Source organism: Crocodylus porosus, unplaced genomic scaffold (genome assembly GCF_001723895.1).
Source record: "Crocodylus porosus isolate Cpor-Errol unplaced genomic scaffold, CroPor_comp1, whole genome shotgun sequence".
NCBI lineage: Eukaryota > Metazoa > Chordata > Crocodylia > Crocodylidae > Crocodylus > Crocodylus porosus.
Window position 1 is genome coordinate 128165441 of NW_017728886.1, and position 19452 is coordinate 128184892.

A 19452-nucleotide genomic window follows, 5' to 3' on the forward strand; every position below is an offset into this window, starting at 1 on the left:
CCCCAGCTGACTTCCTGCCCTTTGGGCAGGGGGCTGGACTTGATGATCTCCCGAAGTCCCTTCCAGCCCTGATGTCTATGAAATCTATAAAATCTATGAAATGGTTGGTAACATTCCAGAGGAAACAAATCTAAATGAAAAAAAGATTTCAGGTGGTCTCCAGTTAGGTTAATGGCAGTATGCTGCTGAAAAGAACAAAACCTTTTACTTCTTATAGTATTATGAACGTCTTGAAATTAGACATCTGGCTAATGTCACACCAGCTTGTCCCTGGATTTAAGATATGCATTGTTCACTGTCATTTTGGTCATATTTTAGGTTTATGAAGAGCTATTTTGGAGACACCATATTAGATATATACGACAAGTCAGAGGAGATAACTACTGTGCATTAAGAGCTGTTCTCTTTCGGGTATTCAGCCAGGGCATTTCTTTTCCCTCATGGATGAAGGAGAGAGACATTTTGAAGGTAAGCTTTTGTTTCCAAATTATGCAAAATGTAAATGACTCCATACTTGAAGTAGGAATAGTTGATCTAGCAATTTCTTCTGTTATGCTGTTGTAACCCTAATACAAATTACTTTTCAATTGAAAAGGAGCATTGACTGCAGGGAAGAACGTGAAAGGTTATGTACCATAAACAGTTATCCAAAGCAAGTGAAAGCAAGTCCCTTGTGTTTTCTTATTTTCAAGAGAAAAAGAACAAATGAAGTGTAGATTGTGTCTGAGGAAGCTTAAGTTATATGCCACTACTACTTATGTTATTAAGGCCCTTTGCATGCTCTTGCTTTAAGCCCAATTCCTGCTACTAGAGTTATTGACTGTGTGTGGTGGTTTCACACAACAAAGATGGTCTCATCTCCCAAAAGATTTACAGGTTTAAGTTTCTTGGTATAAGATAAGAGATAAGTAGGAGATGCATTTGACCATGTGCTGTGGGTTTAATTTGTTAGAGCTCTCTTTCCTTCTGCCACTGCTTCTATCTTTCACTTTCATGTACAGTTTTCCACACCTGCACATGTCAGGATCAAGGCCAGATTGTTTTAGAGATGGATTTTTTGGTACAGTAAAATCTGTGTTATCCAGAATTCAAGTAACCAGAAATTCTATTAACTGGAATTTCCAACTGGCTGGCCAGTATTTAGGCATGTCATTCCCAATAAAATGACTAGGAGTGAGGTGCCTTAAGTATCTTATAAGTCTAGTCTTAAGAGCTCATGGACTTGCAGTCCTGAAGCCTGTTGTTGTTCTATACCATGTAGTTCAATTTAAATTATTTTTTTAGTGCAGGTACCATATGGACGTAATTGTATTATTTTGTACAAGAGACAAGTATTCTATTTACTCAAATATAAGACAACCCTGAATATAAGATAATCCCCCTGTGGCAGAAGGCCACCTCTGTTTCTCCCCAAAAACTCTGCTCTGTGACAATTTGGTTAGGATAGGCCCAGCAGAGGATACACACCTTACCCTATCTCTTTAGGTAACCTGAGCTGGATACATCCCTGAGGGAGGGGGGAAACCTGCTCCCTCTGCCTACATGACTGGCATTACATACCTGGGTGAGGGGCCTGGGCACCCTGGTGAGCTAGAGACTGCCAGTCTGCCCAGCAACTAGTGATGCATTTCAAATTGGTTAGCTGACAGCCAACAAGTGCTGGCCTCCATTTGGACAAGGTAAATAAGGTCATAAGGGCTATATAAGTTAAGGACTGCCCAGGAGGAGGGAGCAGTAGCCATGAGGAAGACTCAGAGAGAGAGAGAGAAAAGAGCTACCTGAAACTTGCTCTCTCTCTCAAAACTCATGATCAAGGAACTGCCTGCCTCCAGAGGGAATCTTCACCAGCCTCTGGATGATACTTGTGAGTAAGTTACATGAGATCTAACTATATATATAGCTTGCAGTAACTCAGAGGCATGATTGAAAGCTACCCCAGAAACCCTGTTTGCTCTATGGGATTTCTCTGATACTACTGAACTCTGTACCCTATTTCAACCCTACCCCTTGTAACCAATAAAGTTCTTCTTTGTACCTAGCATGGGAGACTTATTGGGAGTGGGTCTAGATTATGCCTTGGGGTCCCCTCGGTTCACCTGACTAAGGGAGACCAGTACTTGTGCTTCCGACTGAGAGAAGCACCCCAAGTTCTTGAAGTGAGTCAAGTACCCTTGAGGGCTACTTGGCCTGTGTTTCCCAGGGGGCACAGAGCCAGAATCAAGCCCATCCCTGGGTTGTGACAGTTTTACCCCCAGGCTAGCGGGTGTGCTTCAGGAAGGGGGTCGGCCAGACGTGAGGCACCCCCAGGGAGGCACTTGGAGCTTGGAAGGTGGTCAGGTGCAGTGAGGTGGGTGGGTCAATGCAGGAGCTCCCCCTACTGGCCTGCCATCCCCCCAGTAGTTAGTTTCTATATCTGTAAAATTTATAAATTTGTTGTTATTTTCCAGGTACAGAACCTAATTATTGGAGGCTTGTCCCCTTCCCACTGCTACAGCAGGAAAAATAAATCTTCAAGAGTCTGTTAGACCCCATTTTTCTTTGCCCCCCCCATCTTCTTACCCCTGCAGCCTGTTCCTTCTCCCCCTTACTGTTAGACCTTGCTCTCTTGAACATGTGGAAATGAGAGAGAAATTTTGAAAATGCTGACCTTAAAATAAACATACCAATAATAATTTTCATATAGGAAAATTACTACTGGTTGCCATAGACGTAGCTCATCCAAAATCAGTGCATTTTACCTTCTTTTATATTGCTGAACATTTTAGCACAGGTACTCCATAAACACACTTTTGAGCAGCATTTTTGTATCTACTTGTCCATGTACAAACTATGCTTTTTTATATATAATTTCTAGGGCTGTCAATTAATCACCATTAATGTGCACGATTAATGCTTTAATTTGTTCTTGCATTAACTTTTTTTTAACACGTTAATCGCTCATGTGGCTTTAGAGCTTGCACCCAGACTCCACTTTGCCACCATCACCACTGCCTCCAGGCCACCCAGTGAGGTAGTGGTAGCAGTGCAGAGGATCACAAGGCAGTCCGGGTGCAGGCTCCGGACTGCTAGAGCAAGAAGGTATGGGGGAGTGTGCACAGCTACAGAGACACACTGCTGCAGTATGCACATGGCCAGAAACACAACCCAGTGGCATGCAGAGCATCACCCTTCCAGTAAGTTTGTAGCGGGGAAGGGGAACGGGTGAGGGGGAGAGGGCAGGGGCAGGTGAGGGGCAGATTGAGACTCACACAGTGAATGGGGGAGGGGGGAGGGTGAATGGGACTCTGGGGCTGGGGTGGGTCATGTGACAGAGCCTTGGATGACTCATCTAGGGGTGTGTGGGGTTGCCTTCTTGCCACTGCACACATCTCTGAGGGAAGCATAGGAGGCATGTGCCCCCTGCATTTGTACGCAGAGCAGAGGCAGGCCGCTTACTGCAGGCTGGGGCTCTGAGCCCTTCTGCCTTTGCCCTGGGAGCCACATGCTGGTCATGCATCCCCTGCCTGCCTGGCGATGGGAGGCAGGCATGTCACAACTCCCAGGGCAAAGGCAGCAGGGTGTGGAAGCACAGCCCCAGCCTGAAGCAGACAGCCCACTTCTGCCTTGTGCCCAAATTCAGGCATGCCTCCCCCAGGGCTGCACACAGAGGTGGGGAGCTACCTCCCTCCCTGGGCCCCTAGACAAGTCTCCCATGGCTCTGTCACATGACCTGCCCTGGCCCCAGGGTCCCATTCACTCCAGCTCCTGTCCCTGTCCTTGTCCCATTCCCTCCCTCATCATGGGGGTCTCGATCTGCACCCCCCTCACTCCTTCCCTTCCCCTCCACAGACTTACTTGCTGGGTGCTGGTCTACATGGCACTGGGCTGCATTCCTGTAGGGTTACTTTATTTCCAGTTTCAAAAAAGAGGACACCTGTTGGGGAGGGCAATATGATTGTGGGAAGGGATAATGATATGCCTGTGCTCCTGCCCCTCACTCCCAAACCACAGCCTCCCCCCACCCAGCTCTGCTGCTGCCCCTCACTCCTGACCTATGGTACCCCACGTCCTGCCAGAGCATGTGGGGTCTCCCTTCCCCAGGCTCTAGACTGCCCTGTGGAGACCCTCCCGGTCCCCAGGCTCCAAACCCTACACACACACTCACAGCCCTCCATGCCTTCACAAATTCCCTCCACATGCACACACCTCACACCTACTCCCCAACCATACAAAGTACGTGCATAATTTTGAGGTTTTAGCTGTGCGATTAAAATTGCAATTAATTGTGAGTAATTTTTTTAATCACGCAACTAATTGTGATAAATTTTTTTAATAGTTTGACAGCCTTAATGATTTTGTGTCTCAGGCCAGATCATTCAAATTAGTTCCTAATTGCATCCACTGAGCAGAGCCCAGTCATTCAAGTCCATATAAAGTTACTACCAGAAAGTATCTTCCCTCCCAGACTCTTCAGCTTGGGGTTTCAGATGCTCTCAAATCTATGGCAGGCATCCTACATGCAGGCCCCAAACCCATAGGTTTTAGGGTTTGGATGTCCCTGAGGCTCACTTGCCCTTAGCCAACAGGCCAGAGGAGCAGGCTAGGGAGAAATCCCCCATCTCCATAAAATAAAAGAAGCATGTAGACAGGATCCTCCCACTGGTAGGCTATAGTAGACGCTCATGGGGAGAGGGGGGTTTGTTGGCGGTGCATTGAATAAGTCTCCACCTTTCACTACATAATGTCATTCAAGGTGAGCTGACCTTTGAGGGAAAAAAAACACCTTTTTAAAAATCTATCACATTTCCCCTGCCTGGTGAAATATTTATGTGATCTGAAGAGAAACTTGGTACAGCTTTACCTCATGGAGGATGGGGCCACACTAATCATATGTGACAGGCTGAGACAGGGAGCAGTGCCCATCAGCATGTTTTTCCCATAGGGGCCATGTATTTAATAATTATGCTTAGTGATGGCTGTATTTAATCAACTTCATTATTGGTTTCCAGTGCTAGACAAAGTTACCTTGTATGTGAATGTAAGATGAGGGCCCCCCCCACCATGCTGACTGAGAGGAAAAAAACCCAGTTTACATTTGAGTAAATATGGTGTATTGACAGGTTATCTTCCCAGCTGTGTAGTCTAAATTCTTCATCATCAGCAGCAATCCCTTGCAATCAAGGATGATTGTCTTCCAAAATTGCCTTCTCTGTGGGTCTGAAGATGGCTGATGAGGCTGATCCAGGATTGGCAGACTCTGTTGCAACTTGAGCACGTTTCCATGCAGGGTGGGTGGCTCTGGATTCTTAATTTGGTCCACTGTTTATGCTTTTCCATCTCCTGTTGTCATTGTAACATTTCAAAGTACTGAGATGCTTGCAGCGGACTCTTGCTCCATTTTGGGTGATTGGGTGGTGATAGTCTCTCAGGAGCTGATGTCGATTTTGCATTTTTTCAATTTGGCCTTGAAGATATCCTTGAAACACTTTCTCTGCCCTCCTCTTGAATGTACACTTTGACTGAGCTGGTAGAATAAAACTTGCTTCCAGAATCCGGAGTCAGACATTTGAATGACATAGCTGGCCAAGCAAAGTTGATGTTGGATGATCATTGCCTTGATGCTCATGGTGTTTGCAAGAGGGTGCTAACGTTGAAGCATCTGCCTTCCCATTGCATTTGAAGGATCTTCTGCAGGCAGTGTTGATGGTACTTCTCAATGACTTGAGGTGTCTCCTATATATTGTCCATGCCTCAGCTCCATGAAGTAAGGTGGGGACCATGACTGCCTGATAAATCATAAGCTTGGCTTTGGATCTGATGTCGTGATCATAGAATACCAATTTCATCAGGCATCTGAAGACTGCACTTGTACATTTGAGCTGATGTTGGATTTCTTTGTCAATGGCAGCCTTCTGTGAGAGAGTGTCTAAAGTATGGGAAATGCTCAGTGTTCTCCAGAATCTCACCATGAATCTGAATTACCAGGCTTAGGTACTGCTCATTAAAAGTTTGTTAATGGAGGACCTTACTCTTCTGAATGTTAAGTGTCAATCCCATTTTCTTGTATGCCTTGGCAAAGACATCAACAAATACCCGAAGGTCTGCTTCCAAGTGAGCACACAACATCATCAGCGTTTTGGAGCTCGATGATTGATAGTCTAAATTAGAATTATCAGCAAGGGATTATGTACAAAAAAATCAATAACATCCTAGAAAAATAGGATTGGAAAGAATTCAAGTCATCTAGGTCTACCACGTGCTCAAGGCAGAATCTTCTCTTTGAAAATCTCAAAACAAATGTTTGTTCAGCCCGCATTTAAATCTCCAGTAACAGAGATTCAACAACCTCTCCAGGTTTTTTCTACTAGAAATGGTAAACAAAATGGATCCTGTTTGTTATGAAGATAAAATGGCCACTGCAAAGCAAAGGTTGCAAACAACTTCCATTTAAAAAATCTGTATTTTTACTCCCTGTAATTTTGGCTTAAAAAATTGGTATGGCATGCAAAATTTTCATTTTTGTTCAGAAACAGAGAGACGGATGAATTAGAGTTGGATGAAAAATATGTTGAGAGGAGCTGTGACCTTTGTTTGGAGTCATAGATCACTTAAAAAAAAATCCAGGTATGGAAAAGGCCAGATTTTAAGAGGAGCTGCACACCTACCAAAGTAAAGCTACTTTTACTTGAGTTTCTTTGGCTGCCTTAAGTTAATGGGCTAGGTGTCAAATTCTTGGTTTAAATGGTGATGAGAGCATTTCCCTTTCCTTTGCCTGGTTGCCTATCAAAAGGAATCCTTATTAAGTCTTGAAGCTTCACTCCTAGTTGAAAAGACCATAGACCAGGGCTTTATATTTATTTATGGTTAAGTTTTTAGTGTATAATTTAAGACACAGCATCTCCTCTATCCAAGAACTGATTAAGTTATCCATTTCCTTCCTGTAGTAATCTTGCTCCAATTGTATATTTACAGCTCCCTGAAAAGCTTCTGTATTCACAAGGTTGCAACTGGATTCAGCAATATAGTTTTGGACCAGAAAGATATACAGGATCCAATGTATTTGGGAAGTTGCGCAAATGTATCGAAACATTAAAGGCAAATGTGAGTATCTAGAAAATGTAAAATGTTACAAGGAAAATTAAACTGAGGAGAAATGTTTTGCTGCTACAGAAGCAGCTGGTTTTGGTTCGAAGCATCAATCCCCCACATTTCATTCAATGTTTGGACAACATTTTCTGGATTTCTAGGTGTGGACTTTGAGACTTTGAGATTAAGCCTAAATACTTCCTTGTATTACTGGGAATAGTAATGGTACTAGCCATTGAACTCTATCCTTCTGATAGAGAAGCTACAGAGGCATAGAGTAATATTCCTTGAAATAACTTGGCAACTAGTAGCATAACTAGTAGGAGTGACCAGGGCACCAGCTCTGGGCATGGACTATAAGGGGGCACCAAAATGCCCCCTCCTGAGAGTCTTTGCCACAGCAGAGGCAGCCTATAGAGCCTGGGCAGGTGCAGCCCTGTATTCAGCAGTGTATCTGGGGAGCAGGGGCAAGCAGAATGGTGTTCTCCCTGGAAAGTCTTCACTGTAACAGGCGCAACCCTGGAACCAACAGCATACCTAGGCACTAAAAGAGCTTGCCATACCTCTGTTGGTGACCAGCACAGACTAAAGAGGAACTTACCAGAATATAGGATGCACCTTCTTGGTGAATTTTACCCCAGGAGTCTTATACTCTCTCCCCCATCAGCATCCTTTCGTCTTAGTTGATCCCATAGCTCCCCACAAAGGGTTGTGCTTTTGTTTCCCCCCCTAAGCCCCTGCAGAGTCTCTTAGGCTCTTGGGGTTTTTAAGACACAGCACTTGTTGATTCATCCCTTGAGTATGCTTCTGGGAAAATTGCACTCTTTTGAGTCCAAGCTTTCCCTGTAGAGAGGTTGGAAAAAACTGGTTTATTTAAGAAGCAGTTACTTTTTGTTGTTCCCAGGTAGAATCTACTGCAATGTTCACAGGCTTTAACAACTGATGTATTCATGGACAGACATGTTAGCACAATTCTCCCGTCCTGTGCCTGTTCCAAGGCTGGCAGGGAACACCAGGAAGTACCAGTCAAGGAGAGAGAACCCATCTGCCCACTGCTGCTACAGCTAACCTGGGCTGAGCTCAGCCCCTGTGCCACCCAGATGGAGCAGCAGAGGACAGGTGTAAATGTTTACACCAACAAGTGGTCCCCTCACCCCCCCAAAATGGTGTGGATAAGGGCAGCAGCAGGCAGGGGAGGGAAGGAGAGGGGATGTGCCTCTGAATATGGAGGGAAAGGGAGGGTGGGAATTGTTAACTTTTTGGGGGACATGAAAAAATCTACAGCTGCTGTTTCTGCGGCATGGTCAGAAACAGGGACGTGGCCAAGCCACTGCATCCCCTTTGGATCTGCCCGTTCTAGGAGCCATCAATTTCCAGGTTTCTAAGGCAGCCCTAAACTGATGAGGTCTTCTGCCATTAGAGCTAGAAGTTGCTCTGAGAAATGAGGTAAAGAGCCTTAACAAGGTGTATAAAACTTTTCCCATGTTGTTCTGTGTAGTTTATGGGCACTGGTAACACCAAGGTCAGGGAAGGGCAGATATTATGTTTTTCTAGTCCTGAGGCTTTACACTGTTATCTTTGTAAAACTAACAATATGGATTGCGATTGAATAGGGGCGCATAGGGTTATAAGTGCATGGACAAGTTACCTTGGGATGAATGAGGGCAAGGGTTTATCACCTGCTCCACAGAAATAAGCCGCAAGCATACATTCACAAATGGGAAGATGTATTAGGGAAAACTATAACAGTTTAGCTTCCGTTTTCCACAAATTAAGAGCATGCACATGATCATTTACAATTGAATAGCTAATGTGCTGTAAGCCTTTGTGTTTAGTTGCCTTCACCTTCTTGAAATGAAAGGCTTTGAGTTCCATTATTGATCCTTAGAATTCTCCACCCATTTGCACTGTACTTAGGAAAATAGTAACTTACAGTCCAGAGGCCATTCTTTTTGTTTAAAGTACAATTCGTATAAAAAAAATAAGATGTATGAAATTCATTTGTAATGAGTCAAAGAGTTGGTTTTATTTTTCTTTCTGTATTCATTCCAGTGGACTGAAATAAGTGGGGTGAAAGACAAGGATGAAAGAGGAAACAAGTGTAATATCCTTTTCTCTGATGAGAGCAAGGAGTACAAGCTATATGAGGCTATAAAATTCATCATGCTTTACCAAGTCATAGAAGCTTATGAACAGATGAAGAATGGTCAGGGACATGTACCTAGGCTTTTTAGCCTCCTGTTTGCTCGTGATACCTCATCTGACCCTTTGAGTTTCATGATGAATCATTTGAATCCATTGGGAGACACTGGTGGACTACAGCAGGTAAAGATGTAACCAAAAAATAAATTCTAACAGTATATTTTGAAAGGGTTGGGATTAGGTAATACCATGATTTAGGCTAACTTGGTGCCCCTAACTTACTATACTATAACACACATCTGTGAATAGAAGTGTATTATTTGCTTTGGGGAAAGAAAACTTAAACCAAGCCTCCCCCTTCTGCCCCCGCCCCTCCCCCCTCTGGAAAAATGCAGTTAAAAAGGGAAGAATACTTCTGAGTGTGTCCAAAATAAAATGCCCAATGATTTACCTATACATGATACCTAAAGCTGTGATGCCTTTAGTACTTGTAATACCCTTTACATAACACCACCATGAATGTTTGATGTTTATTTAACCTATTTCTTCTATATCTTGAATAGAAATTTTCCAGAGTAGCTGCTTAACATGTATTGGCCCACATAAGGATTATTTCCTGAGGTATTGGTTGTGGAAGCTGACTTTAATAAGTTGGTACTGGTTGTGAAAATTTCTAGTCGGTTCTTAATATCACCCAAGGAAATATTTTAGACAACTTACCATACTTGAGGTTCATTAAACTATGGGTTTTAGTTGGTTTGTTTTACAGTACAGTCCTTTTTCCCCTCCCTCAGGTGGAAATGTTTCTTCTGGGATATTTACTTGAAGTAAAGATAAGAGTTTACAGACTGTGTAAGTTTAATACGGAAGAGTTTCAGGTAAACTATCCAGAGGAGTATCACAGGGAATGGCATGAGATCTCTCTCCTAACTGAAGATGACCATCACTATCACATACCTATTATCAGTATATAAGACTGTTTTTAACTGTATACAGTTCAAGGTAAATTTATCCTGGTAAATTTATCTTCTTGAAATTAATCCCTTTGATTGAAACAGTGAGATTTGTTTAAAGTCTGTGAAAAATAAGATTGACTACGTGTTAACATAAACTTATGTAATAACTTACTTTCCCATACCAACCACATTTCAGTAGTCTGGATTTAAAAAGCACAAAACACAAAGCCACGCTGACTTCTGAAAGAGTTAAATTAAATTGTGTCACCTGTGGAGGTCTGCTAGAGAATATTATTACTAGATAGCACATAGTCACTACTTCAGTTAAAACCTTTAGAAGTATCTGTGCATAAATCAACACGATTCCAAATGTTACCTACTTTGTGGTTGAGAAGGGTGCTTCCAGTAACAGAAATGAAGCATATGTGACCAACACAGTAGCCTGGGCATTGCCTATGTCAGGGGTGGGAGGAGTGCAAAAAATAGTCACCATCTCAGTGATGGCTGACCACACCACAGCAGTCAACACTGCGCCATGTGTCAGTTGTCAGTTGTATGTGAAGCTGCCCTGCTATAAATAGGTACTTCAACTTGCCCAAATCCAGAAAGGCAATAGCAAAATGGTAGAACAGGCATTAAAATCTTACCCAGTATTTATCCCTTATCACTAAATTTTTAAGGGGTTGATTTCAATATTGCCTACCAAGAGGATATCAAGATTTGTATTACAGTAGGTTTGAGAACTATTCAGTTCAGTATACTTGGAAACGCTGCATTTTCATTATATTCATCCTTATTACATATGTTTGGCAGAACTTGTACATATTCTAACCTTTTGTATATAGCATTTAATCGCTGAGTGATGTTGTTATGTTTAGTGTTGAGCTCAATATTACTTATAGTTTCTGCAGGTCTAAAAAGAGTGTAGTATAGTAGGCAACTTCTCTTCAGCTTCTGTGTGATTAAACAGTTTACATAGATATTTAATAAAAAAATTATCTAAGAAAGTAGAAAAATAGTAGTTAACTTTAAAAAGTGAGGATTGCTTCCAGTGTAGAATTCTTAACACATTACTGTCTTTCTAAAAGATGAACCATAATCTGACCTTTTGAAAAATGAGGGTGCCTAACTTAAATGAAAATTGAAGTGATAACACAGGTTTTTTAAAGAACTTGTTTTTCTGGACATGGACATTGTATTTAAGCTATAATTATCTGAGTTACTAATACTAGAACCAAACTAAACCTAGTAATATTATACTTAAAGAGAAAAATTGTAGTAAATAAGAAACATCCAACTTTAAAAGATAATAAAACAGTTCCTATAGACACATTTCATGCATCTTTTGTTTTCATAAGAAATAATTTACCACAATAACAAAATACTGAGTGACGCCCTTAGGAGCAAAACAGATTATATAAAAATGACATTAAACCTCACATAATTGGAGTGCACAGCAAATTTTCTATTATGTAAAGAAAAACAACTTTTCCCCTTAATTTTCTTTTATGTATTTATTTGTATATAAAACTTTCTTTTATATATATTTATAAAACAAGCATGAATTGCTCCATTCTTCATTTGTTTTGTTTCTTGAAAGTTCAGGTGCTTTATTCAACAATTTGTAAGCTGTAATTAGAAGTGTTTGATATATGACCTTCTCTTATGTCATCAAAATCATATCTAATTACATTTTATTTATTAAAAGAAACTTTTTTTGATTTCAGCATGTTATTCATTTTTGTTTGATTTTTAATCTTCATAGGGGAATTTGGAGATCACGACTATTGTTTATTTGTGGTGTTTGTTCAGCACTGACAGTGTACTTAGCCATTATGTTCATGTCTTTTACCATTCTAACATTACACTCTAGTTACGATGCAGACAGTCATGAAGAAATATCATACTTTGACTTGGGAACTTTAGGAAACATATTTGCCTCTGATTTATTGCTTTCAGACTGTAGCAGCACCCAGGGTAGCTAGTTTAAAGTTAGTCTGAGTGTGTCTTCATGAGTTGCAGTCACTGCAGTATAAATGTAACCAAGCACCAGAAAAGATGAACTGGTAATAGTATGAAAGTGGAAAGTAAATAGTGGCTAGAAGTCCTAGAGTACTCACCTACACCAAAAAAAGTCTGTAGTTAATGGAAACCACTCCAAATAACTACAGAAGCTGTTTCATGTTGTAGCGTAGACTTATACAGATTAACCCGAACTTGGAATTATGGGATATCCCTTCTCACATAAAGCGCACAAAGCTCTGATTTCTGAAGCAAGAACTTTCATAATCACCTCAAAACACTTAGAATACAAGTAATTTCATAAGATTACAGGGGTCTGTGATAGAGAATATGTATCCTTTTACCTATCCAGTAGATGGCATACAAGATTAAGAAAAGTTTGTTTTTCTGGATGCTTCTATTATTTCCTAGCATTATTTTGTTCTTATGTGACATTGTGAGTTAAAATGTATAATGCTATCAGGATTATCCAAGGAGTCCTTAGTTTGGTTATTTCTCAGTTTTCCCTTTACTCACTGAACAAGAGTGATGCATATCTACAGTCTGCTGTAAATTTGGTGATATTTTTTTAATTTTGAAACTTAAAGTTTATTTTACAGTAATTAAAGGGTAACATACCATTCTGTCAGCATGTATAGGATATTATTGTTTACCAGTTTCTAATTATTAAATAGTTTTAGGGTTCATTGTAAAACTAACATCTTAATTCCAAATATTTAGAATACTTTTTTGCTAGTCTAGTATGTTGTTCTAATGACTCCAAATAGTCTTCTAATACATTTTTAATCTTAAATTCTGCATTACATGCCTTTACTCAATAATGTATATTCATCCCCCCACCAATAAGTGCTTGTGCTAATAATGTTTTATTCCTAAACTAAAAATACATATCAAAACAAGGTTTTAATAAATACATCCTATACAATCAAGTACTTCCTACACTGAATTCAAACTACAATGCCTTGTTTATAAGAAAAGTGATTAGTAGATATGCTTTTAAGTTTTATCAGAAATCTAAATGGTGGATTATTTAAAAATTAAGCTTAAGAGAAAAAATTGTGGGCTAATTTGTTGTTTAGCAAACTTTTAATAGGTACCAAAATTATGGGAATGGTCCTAGGTTGTTGAGATATTAGGAAATTTTCTCAAAAATAAATATGAAAGGTAATTGTAGCTCTAAGGTTTCAACATTTGACTGATAAGCATCATAAAAGACCCATCAGTGTGAGCTTTAACATCAAGCAGGATGTTTTATTTGCCTTTGTACAGAAGCTTCAATTATAGCTTTCTTTTAAGTAAATGTTAATTCAAGAGTTCAAAAGAGATTTATGTTGGAATTAAATACCTTCTGAGGTCCATGGAGTTGCATCTTAATTTTCAAATTTAATACATTATATTGAATCACTGTTTTAGCTATCCACACTGTGAGAATAAAGATTTAAGTAAAGAAAAGGTCAGAGAAGTAGGAGCAGAGGTTGATTTTTCTCTTTTGTTGCTTTGAGAGAGAGAGAGAAATAATTTATTTGTTAATTTATTAATTTTTGCAATATTTGAGAGTTCAAGATGACTGGATGTCTGGAGGAGGAGAGTTGGAAGGTAAGTAAAGTTGGGAAAGTTTACTTCACTCTTATCGGGGAAAGAGAAAAAATAGGAGGTTGGGAAAGTGAGAGTAAGGGTGTGGGTTGAGGAGGGTGGGATTGGTGAGGGTGAAGAGTGTGGTTTGTCTTGTTTTCCGCAGAATGATTGAGAACATGAATGGGAATGGTGATTCCCCCATTTAGACAGTGAAGATCTACAGATATAAGACCTAGGGTACAGCACACAAGATATGAGGGGGAAAGAATGAGAGGTTTGAATAAGGGAAAAGAGTAGCCTTAGGAAGGAGGGTTTGGAAGAGAAGGGATGAAGAAAAGAAAATGAGGACAGAGTAGCAGGAATAGAATTAGGCCTCTGCAAAACAGGGAAGCATTCCCCTGCCCCACCTCCCTACAGGACTACAAGGAAAGAAAAAAATGTTGGTAACTTAAAACATTAGGGAATATGGGAAGTTAAGGGAAAGAAATAATGGGTAGAGACCTTTCTTAAGCCCCAGATTTTGGGTACCTAGAGAGATGGAACTCTCTCCTTCCTCCATGGAAGATAAAAAAAATAAAGGCATCTCAAGCCAGATTTTATTACATCAATTATAATTATTTTACCAAGGGGAAAGGTTATCTATTGGGTGATATCTTTTATGGGACCAAATGCATAGGAAAAGCAGGCACAGCAAAAAATGAAAAAACAGGCCTGTGAAAATGGAGAAGAGGGACATTCCCACGAATAGTAAACAAACAAATCACAGAGGATAGCTTGATTAGGGGAAGATTAAGACCTTTCCAAAAGAAAGAGTATTGTTGTCACCTGTAGTTTGAAGGCAGATTATCTGGAGTCAGGTAGATTCAATATCAGTATCAGATAGAGTCAATATCAGTGTTCAGTTCTTGGCTTTGTGTGTCCAGCCAGCTTATGAATTATTTGCACCTTTGTGACAATGTTTTGTAAATTTCTCTTGAATATGAGGATAGTGAAGTCAGAACATAAATGGTTATTTTATATTGTAATAGGTTTCTGCAGGGTATATGGGTAGATCTTTCAAAGATATGGTCCATATTTGTTGGAGTGTCCTTGCTGTATAAAGGTAGATTTCAGGTTGGCAAAATGGGAATCACAAGTATTCTCAGACCAGATGTAGTATATCCTTGGGAATTTCTCTCTTCCATTTCACAGACCTGAAAAACTGTTTTTAGTCTTTCACTGTGCCTGCTTTTCCCGTAGGAGAATGCATTGCAGTCAGTCTAATAAAAGATATCATTCACAGATACCCTTGCCTCTTGCCTGTTTCCTGGACATGGTCAAAACCAGTTGTAACTTTTGACATAGCAGGTGCAATTTAGCCTTTAAAGGTTAGTGCGACAAATTATGAGATGGTATCTATGGCAGGCATGAAGCCACGAGGAAGAACTTATTCAGAGCTGGTGATGAGCAAAGCCAGCAGGACACTGCACTGAGCTGGGAGCAAAGCAGAAGTGGAGCCATGGCAGAAAAAAACGCTGCACCGAAGGAGGGGAAAAAAAAAGAACAATGGATCAGGGAAGAGCTGGCCCGGCTCCCGCACTGACATGGTCACACTTTATGGTCGCACGTCAGTGCTGATTCACCTGTCAGCCCCTTGAAGCTGGGATAAAAAGCCAGGTGGAGGAGAGATGGGGGGACCAGAAGTGTGTTCTCTAGTGAGCCCATAGTGACCCTGAGCAGAGCAGAGCCCCACAAAGGAAAAATGGAGGGGGCCTTCAAAGATAAGCTGAGCCCAAGTGGGCTGAGTGACTTACCTGAAACAATGCCATGGACTCCAGACATCTCTGGACTGGATTGGACCGAGTAGGAACCCAAGAAGAAACGGAGAGAGAGACATCTGAACCACAGCAAATACAGACCAAAGAGAGAGGGACACCGGGAATCAAGGTAACCTGAGGTTGGGAAGGAGTTTAGGCTAGATTCAATATGACCTGAGAAAACCTGGAGATCCAAATCTGACCAGTATAATTCAAAGACCCAGGACAGCAGAACCTATACCAGACTCGACCTAGAAAATGAGAAAATAACATCTTTGGTTGGCGTTAGGTGGGGTGTAGGGAAAGCGGAGCCCCAAACAGAAAGACAGATGGGAAAATTGAAGAAAGGGACCGGGAAAGGTGGGACATATCATCTTCCTCCCAATAAAACAAATTTATTCCAGCAAGACATGGCAGGTGAGAACCCCTGAGGGCCTTCTGGGATCTAACCCCGTAACAAGCTGTCCTCTCCTCAAGTGACGGCGAAGCCAGAAAAATCCTTATGACCAAGGCGCACTGGTGAGCAGCACAGGAGATTACAATATCCTATAATGTTTTAAAAACTGATTTAAATTTCACCAGAGATGTAATGGGGCTTTTCTGTGTACCACTAAAAAAAGTAAATCCAAGGTATGCAATCTTAAATTCCAGATAATCACCTTCCTGAAAATGAACATTGGAAAGCTTCAAGGAATATTGTGACATAATAGTTTGAGAATGATGTGTGGTTTTGGAATGAGGTGAAAGGCCACTCTGAATTAATCTTTCAGGTCCTTGAAGAGATTTTTGGATTTGTCAGAGAATTATGCTTTTGTAGACAGGGCACACAGGTCCATTGCACCTAAGATGAAACCAAGAGCCTTAAATTCATTGCCAACTAATTTGAGAAAAAGAGAAAAAACCACTCTGGTTGTTCTTAATGCTAAGATCCTAATTTTTCAGGACTTCAGTAGAGCCCTAAGGAGCTGTTGAGTGCACTAAATTTAATTATGCAAGTAAATTGTCTAGATAAAAAGGCCTTAGTTAATGGTTTTCAACAAAATTAACTGCCTATGCCTACTACATACTCCTGTTAAATTGATAAAAAATAGGTTATGATCTTTAACGAAAAAACTTAACTTAATTGCCCTAAGCTTACAAGCTGCAGATTTAACTCCTCTGCCTGTTTTCCCATTTTGCTATGTAGTCCTTGCATTCAGAATCTCTCACATGTACTCTGGCAATCTATAGGTCCATGAAGGAAGGTACTGAAACTGAGATCTAAGGAAGGGTGAAGGGGGGAGGGGAGGGGAGGTGGAGTGGGGAAAAGGGACTCTGTTGTTCTTCGTTTCCTTTGTATTAATCCATTGGATAGCACTATCCAGTGCAAATAGAGACCAAAAATTGACTCATCAATAGCTGTTTTCACTTATCTCCAATTGACATGCTTGATTTGGTTTTTAATGCCTTTCTTGCTGACCTAGATAACATGAGACATTGTTTTCTTATAATCAGGGATCCTGCTTTTCTCTGTTTAAAAATTTCAAATTTTCTGATTTAAAAAAGAATCCCAAGTTCTCTGATAAAAACCCCCAAAACCTCTGTTTTTCCATGATTAAAATGAAATGCCACTATATATAGGTATTAATCTAACACAATGTTTTATTGAAATAACAATTTTAAAGCAATTAAGACGCTTACCAATCATTATAATAAAATGCCTCAATCATTATAATAAAACTGCCCAAATTCCCATAAAAAATAATGGGGGGAGGAGCAGGCAGGGATGAAGCCCTATGCTTATCCAGGTCCACTCCCCCCTTCCCTCCCGCTGCTTGGGGTCCAGGCCTGTTCCCCACCTCCCCGTCACAGCAGTGGAGGGAGGGGAGGAACAGGTCTGGGCTGATGCAGGGAAGGACCAGGGCCAAGGGTGGGGAGAAACCAGGCTGCTATGGTGGGGAGGGGAGCAGCGAGCCCGGGCTGAATCAGCAGTGGCAGGGGGACGGGAGCAGTGGTCTCGGGGCCAATGTGGGGGTGGGAGGTGGGAGAGGGGTGGGCCCAGGTCCAGTGTGGGGAGGAAGCCCGCTCTTCCCCTCCCCCAGCCACTGCTGCATTGGGCCATGTCAGGCTGGGCCCACTGCTCCCTGCCTACTGCCACATCTGGCCTGCTCCTGTATCAGGCCTGGGCCCACTCCTCCCCTCCCCGCCCCACCACTGTGGAGTGCCCACTCTGCTGCCCTCCAGGTGGCAACGATGGAAGGGGGAAGGGGCAGGCTGCTTTGTGGCACTGAGCAACCCTAGTATGTCAGTGTCTTGCCTCTGCCCATGCCATTTCCGCTGACTCAAGTCACAACCCCCCCAGCCCTGCCAGTGCCCATCACTCCTGACCCACAGCCCCTGGCTCTGCCTGTGTCCTTCACTCCTGAACCCTTCCCCTCTCCCCCCTACACACACATGCATGCCCCAGACAGTCCCCAAGCGCTGGCCATCCAACCTGCACCCCCCCATAGACTTACCTGTACCAGCTGTCAGGGCTGCTCCCACCAACCTGTCTGGCTGCATGCTGGCCATGTGCATGTGTGCATACACATGCACATGGCACTTCCTGCCTCCGATTGCCCTCCTTTTACTTCCCACGGCCCAAAGCAGCTCTTTGCAGGCTGTAAGACTGCCAGCCTGTGAGGAGAAACCTGCCTTTCCCACAGTTTTCTCCTTTAAAGAGTAAAATCCACGTTTTTCTCTTTAAATGAGAAAAGCCATGTTTTTTCACAGCAAATGGAAAACCCGGATCCCTTCTTATCATTCATGATGCCAATGAAGTACTTTATCTCATTTTTAAAACATTAGAGTACCCCTCTCTCACCCTGAATTCTAACACAATCCAGTGTTTCTTAGCAGATTTGAGTCTAATATTTGAAGGGTATTTTATCCCACAGCCGGCTATCCCACATCTATCTTCCTACAGTCCATTTACATAGTCTCCTTTAGATTTCTTTTTAGTGATGAAATTTGAAAACAAAGTATATTGTTATACTGGAAACAGTGCTTTGTAAAATCATATACCTGTAATGGTCTATTTGAATATTGTCTGGACCTACATCTGTTTGACTCTTCTTGACAACTGAGTACCTCCTTTCTCTCTGACTGCATTTACAGTACATATGCAACAGGAACTTGAAAGTATTTGAAACTGTTACTTTGCCAGCCCCTTCTTCTGCATGTCTGTGGGAAACTACTGACCATTGACAAGTGGAAGTTTTATAACATATGCTTCATTAAAAAAAGGCACTGTGTTAAAGAGACTCCCTAGCAGCATAAATGATGAGTATTATGTTTTGGCCCCCTTCTTGGAGAAAACTACCTTAAGATACAAGACCTATAAGCTCCACATGCTGAAGGCAGCATTTGCCTTGTTTTGCTCAGAACAATAGTAGCTAGAATCTGGTAAAAAGGGCAACAAGTTACATAGTTAAACAAAAATCTAATCAAAATAAAATTGCTGACATCTGGCATAGGGATAACAAAATATATGTGCCAATTAATGAATTATATAAACAGTTTTCCTTTTGTATCGTTAGACAGTTTCTTCAGAAGTTTAACATTGTTGCTGCTCCCAAACTCTCAGAAGGTCTTGGATTCCCTCCTGAAACAAGACCTAAATATGGCAATCAGAGAGAAAAAAATGGTAAGGCATGAAGACACAGACTGCCTTACTGCCCGATTTTATACAGTAAAAACCAAAAAACCAAAAAAAACTGTCTTAGATGGTAACCAGAGCCTTTATGGTACAGAGTCCAGTCTCCCTCACCAACTTCAACATCCACATGTTGCCTTAAAGCCCTAGAGAAAAGGCAGCACAGGAGCGTATCTTGAATCATTCCTGTTAGGTGAGATTCATCTGTAAAGGGCCTGGGTCT

At 41.5% G+C, this 19452-nt stretch overlaps 1 protein-coding gene across 1 annotated transcript in view; it reads left to right on the forward strand.

The window, feature by feature from the left end:
• Window positions 1-11587, forward strand: part of FAM105A (family with sequence similarity 105 member A) — a 42245-nt gene extending 30658 nt beyond the window's left edge. The window contains exons 5-8 of the mRNA XM_019541747.1: window positions 319-468; window positions 6952-7080; window positions 9118-9390; window positions 10002-11587. Coding sequence (XP_019397292.1) covers window positions 319-468; window positions 6952-7080; window positions 9118-9390; window positions 10002-10181 — 732 coding nt within the window. The 3' untranslated portion in view covers window positions 10182-11587. The remainder of the gene's footprint in view (window positions 1-318; window positions 469-6951; window positions 7081-9117; window positions 9391-10001) is intronic.
• Window positions 11588-19452: the final 7865 nt, after the last annotated feature.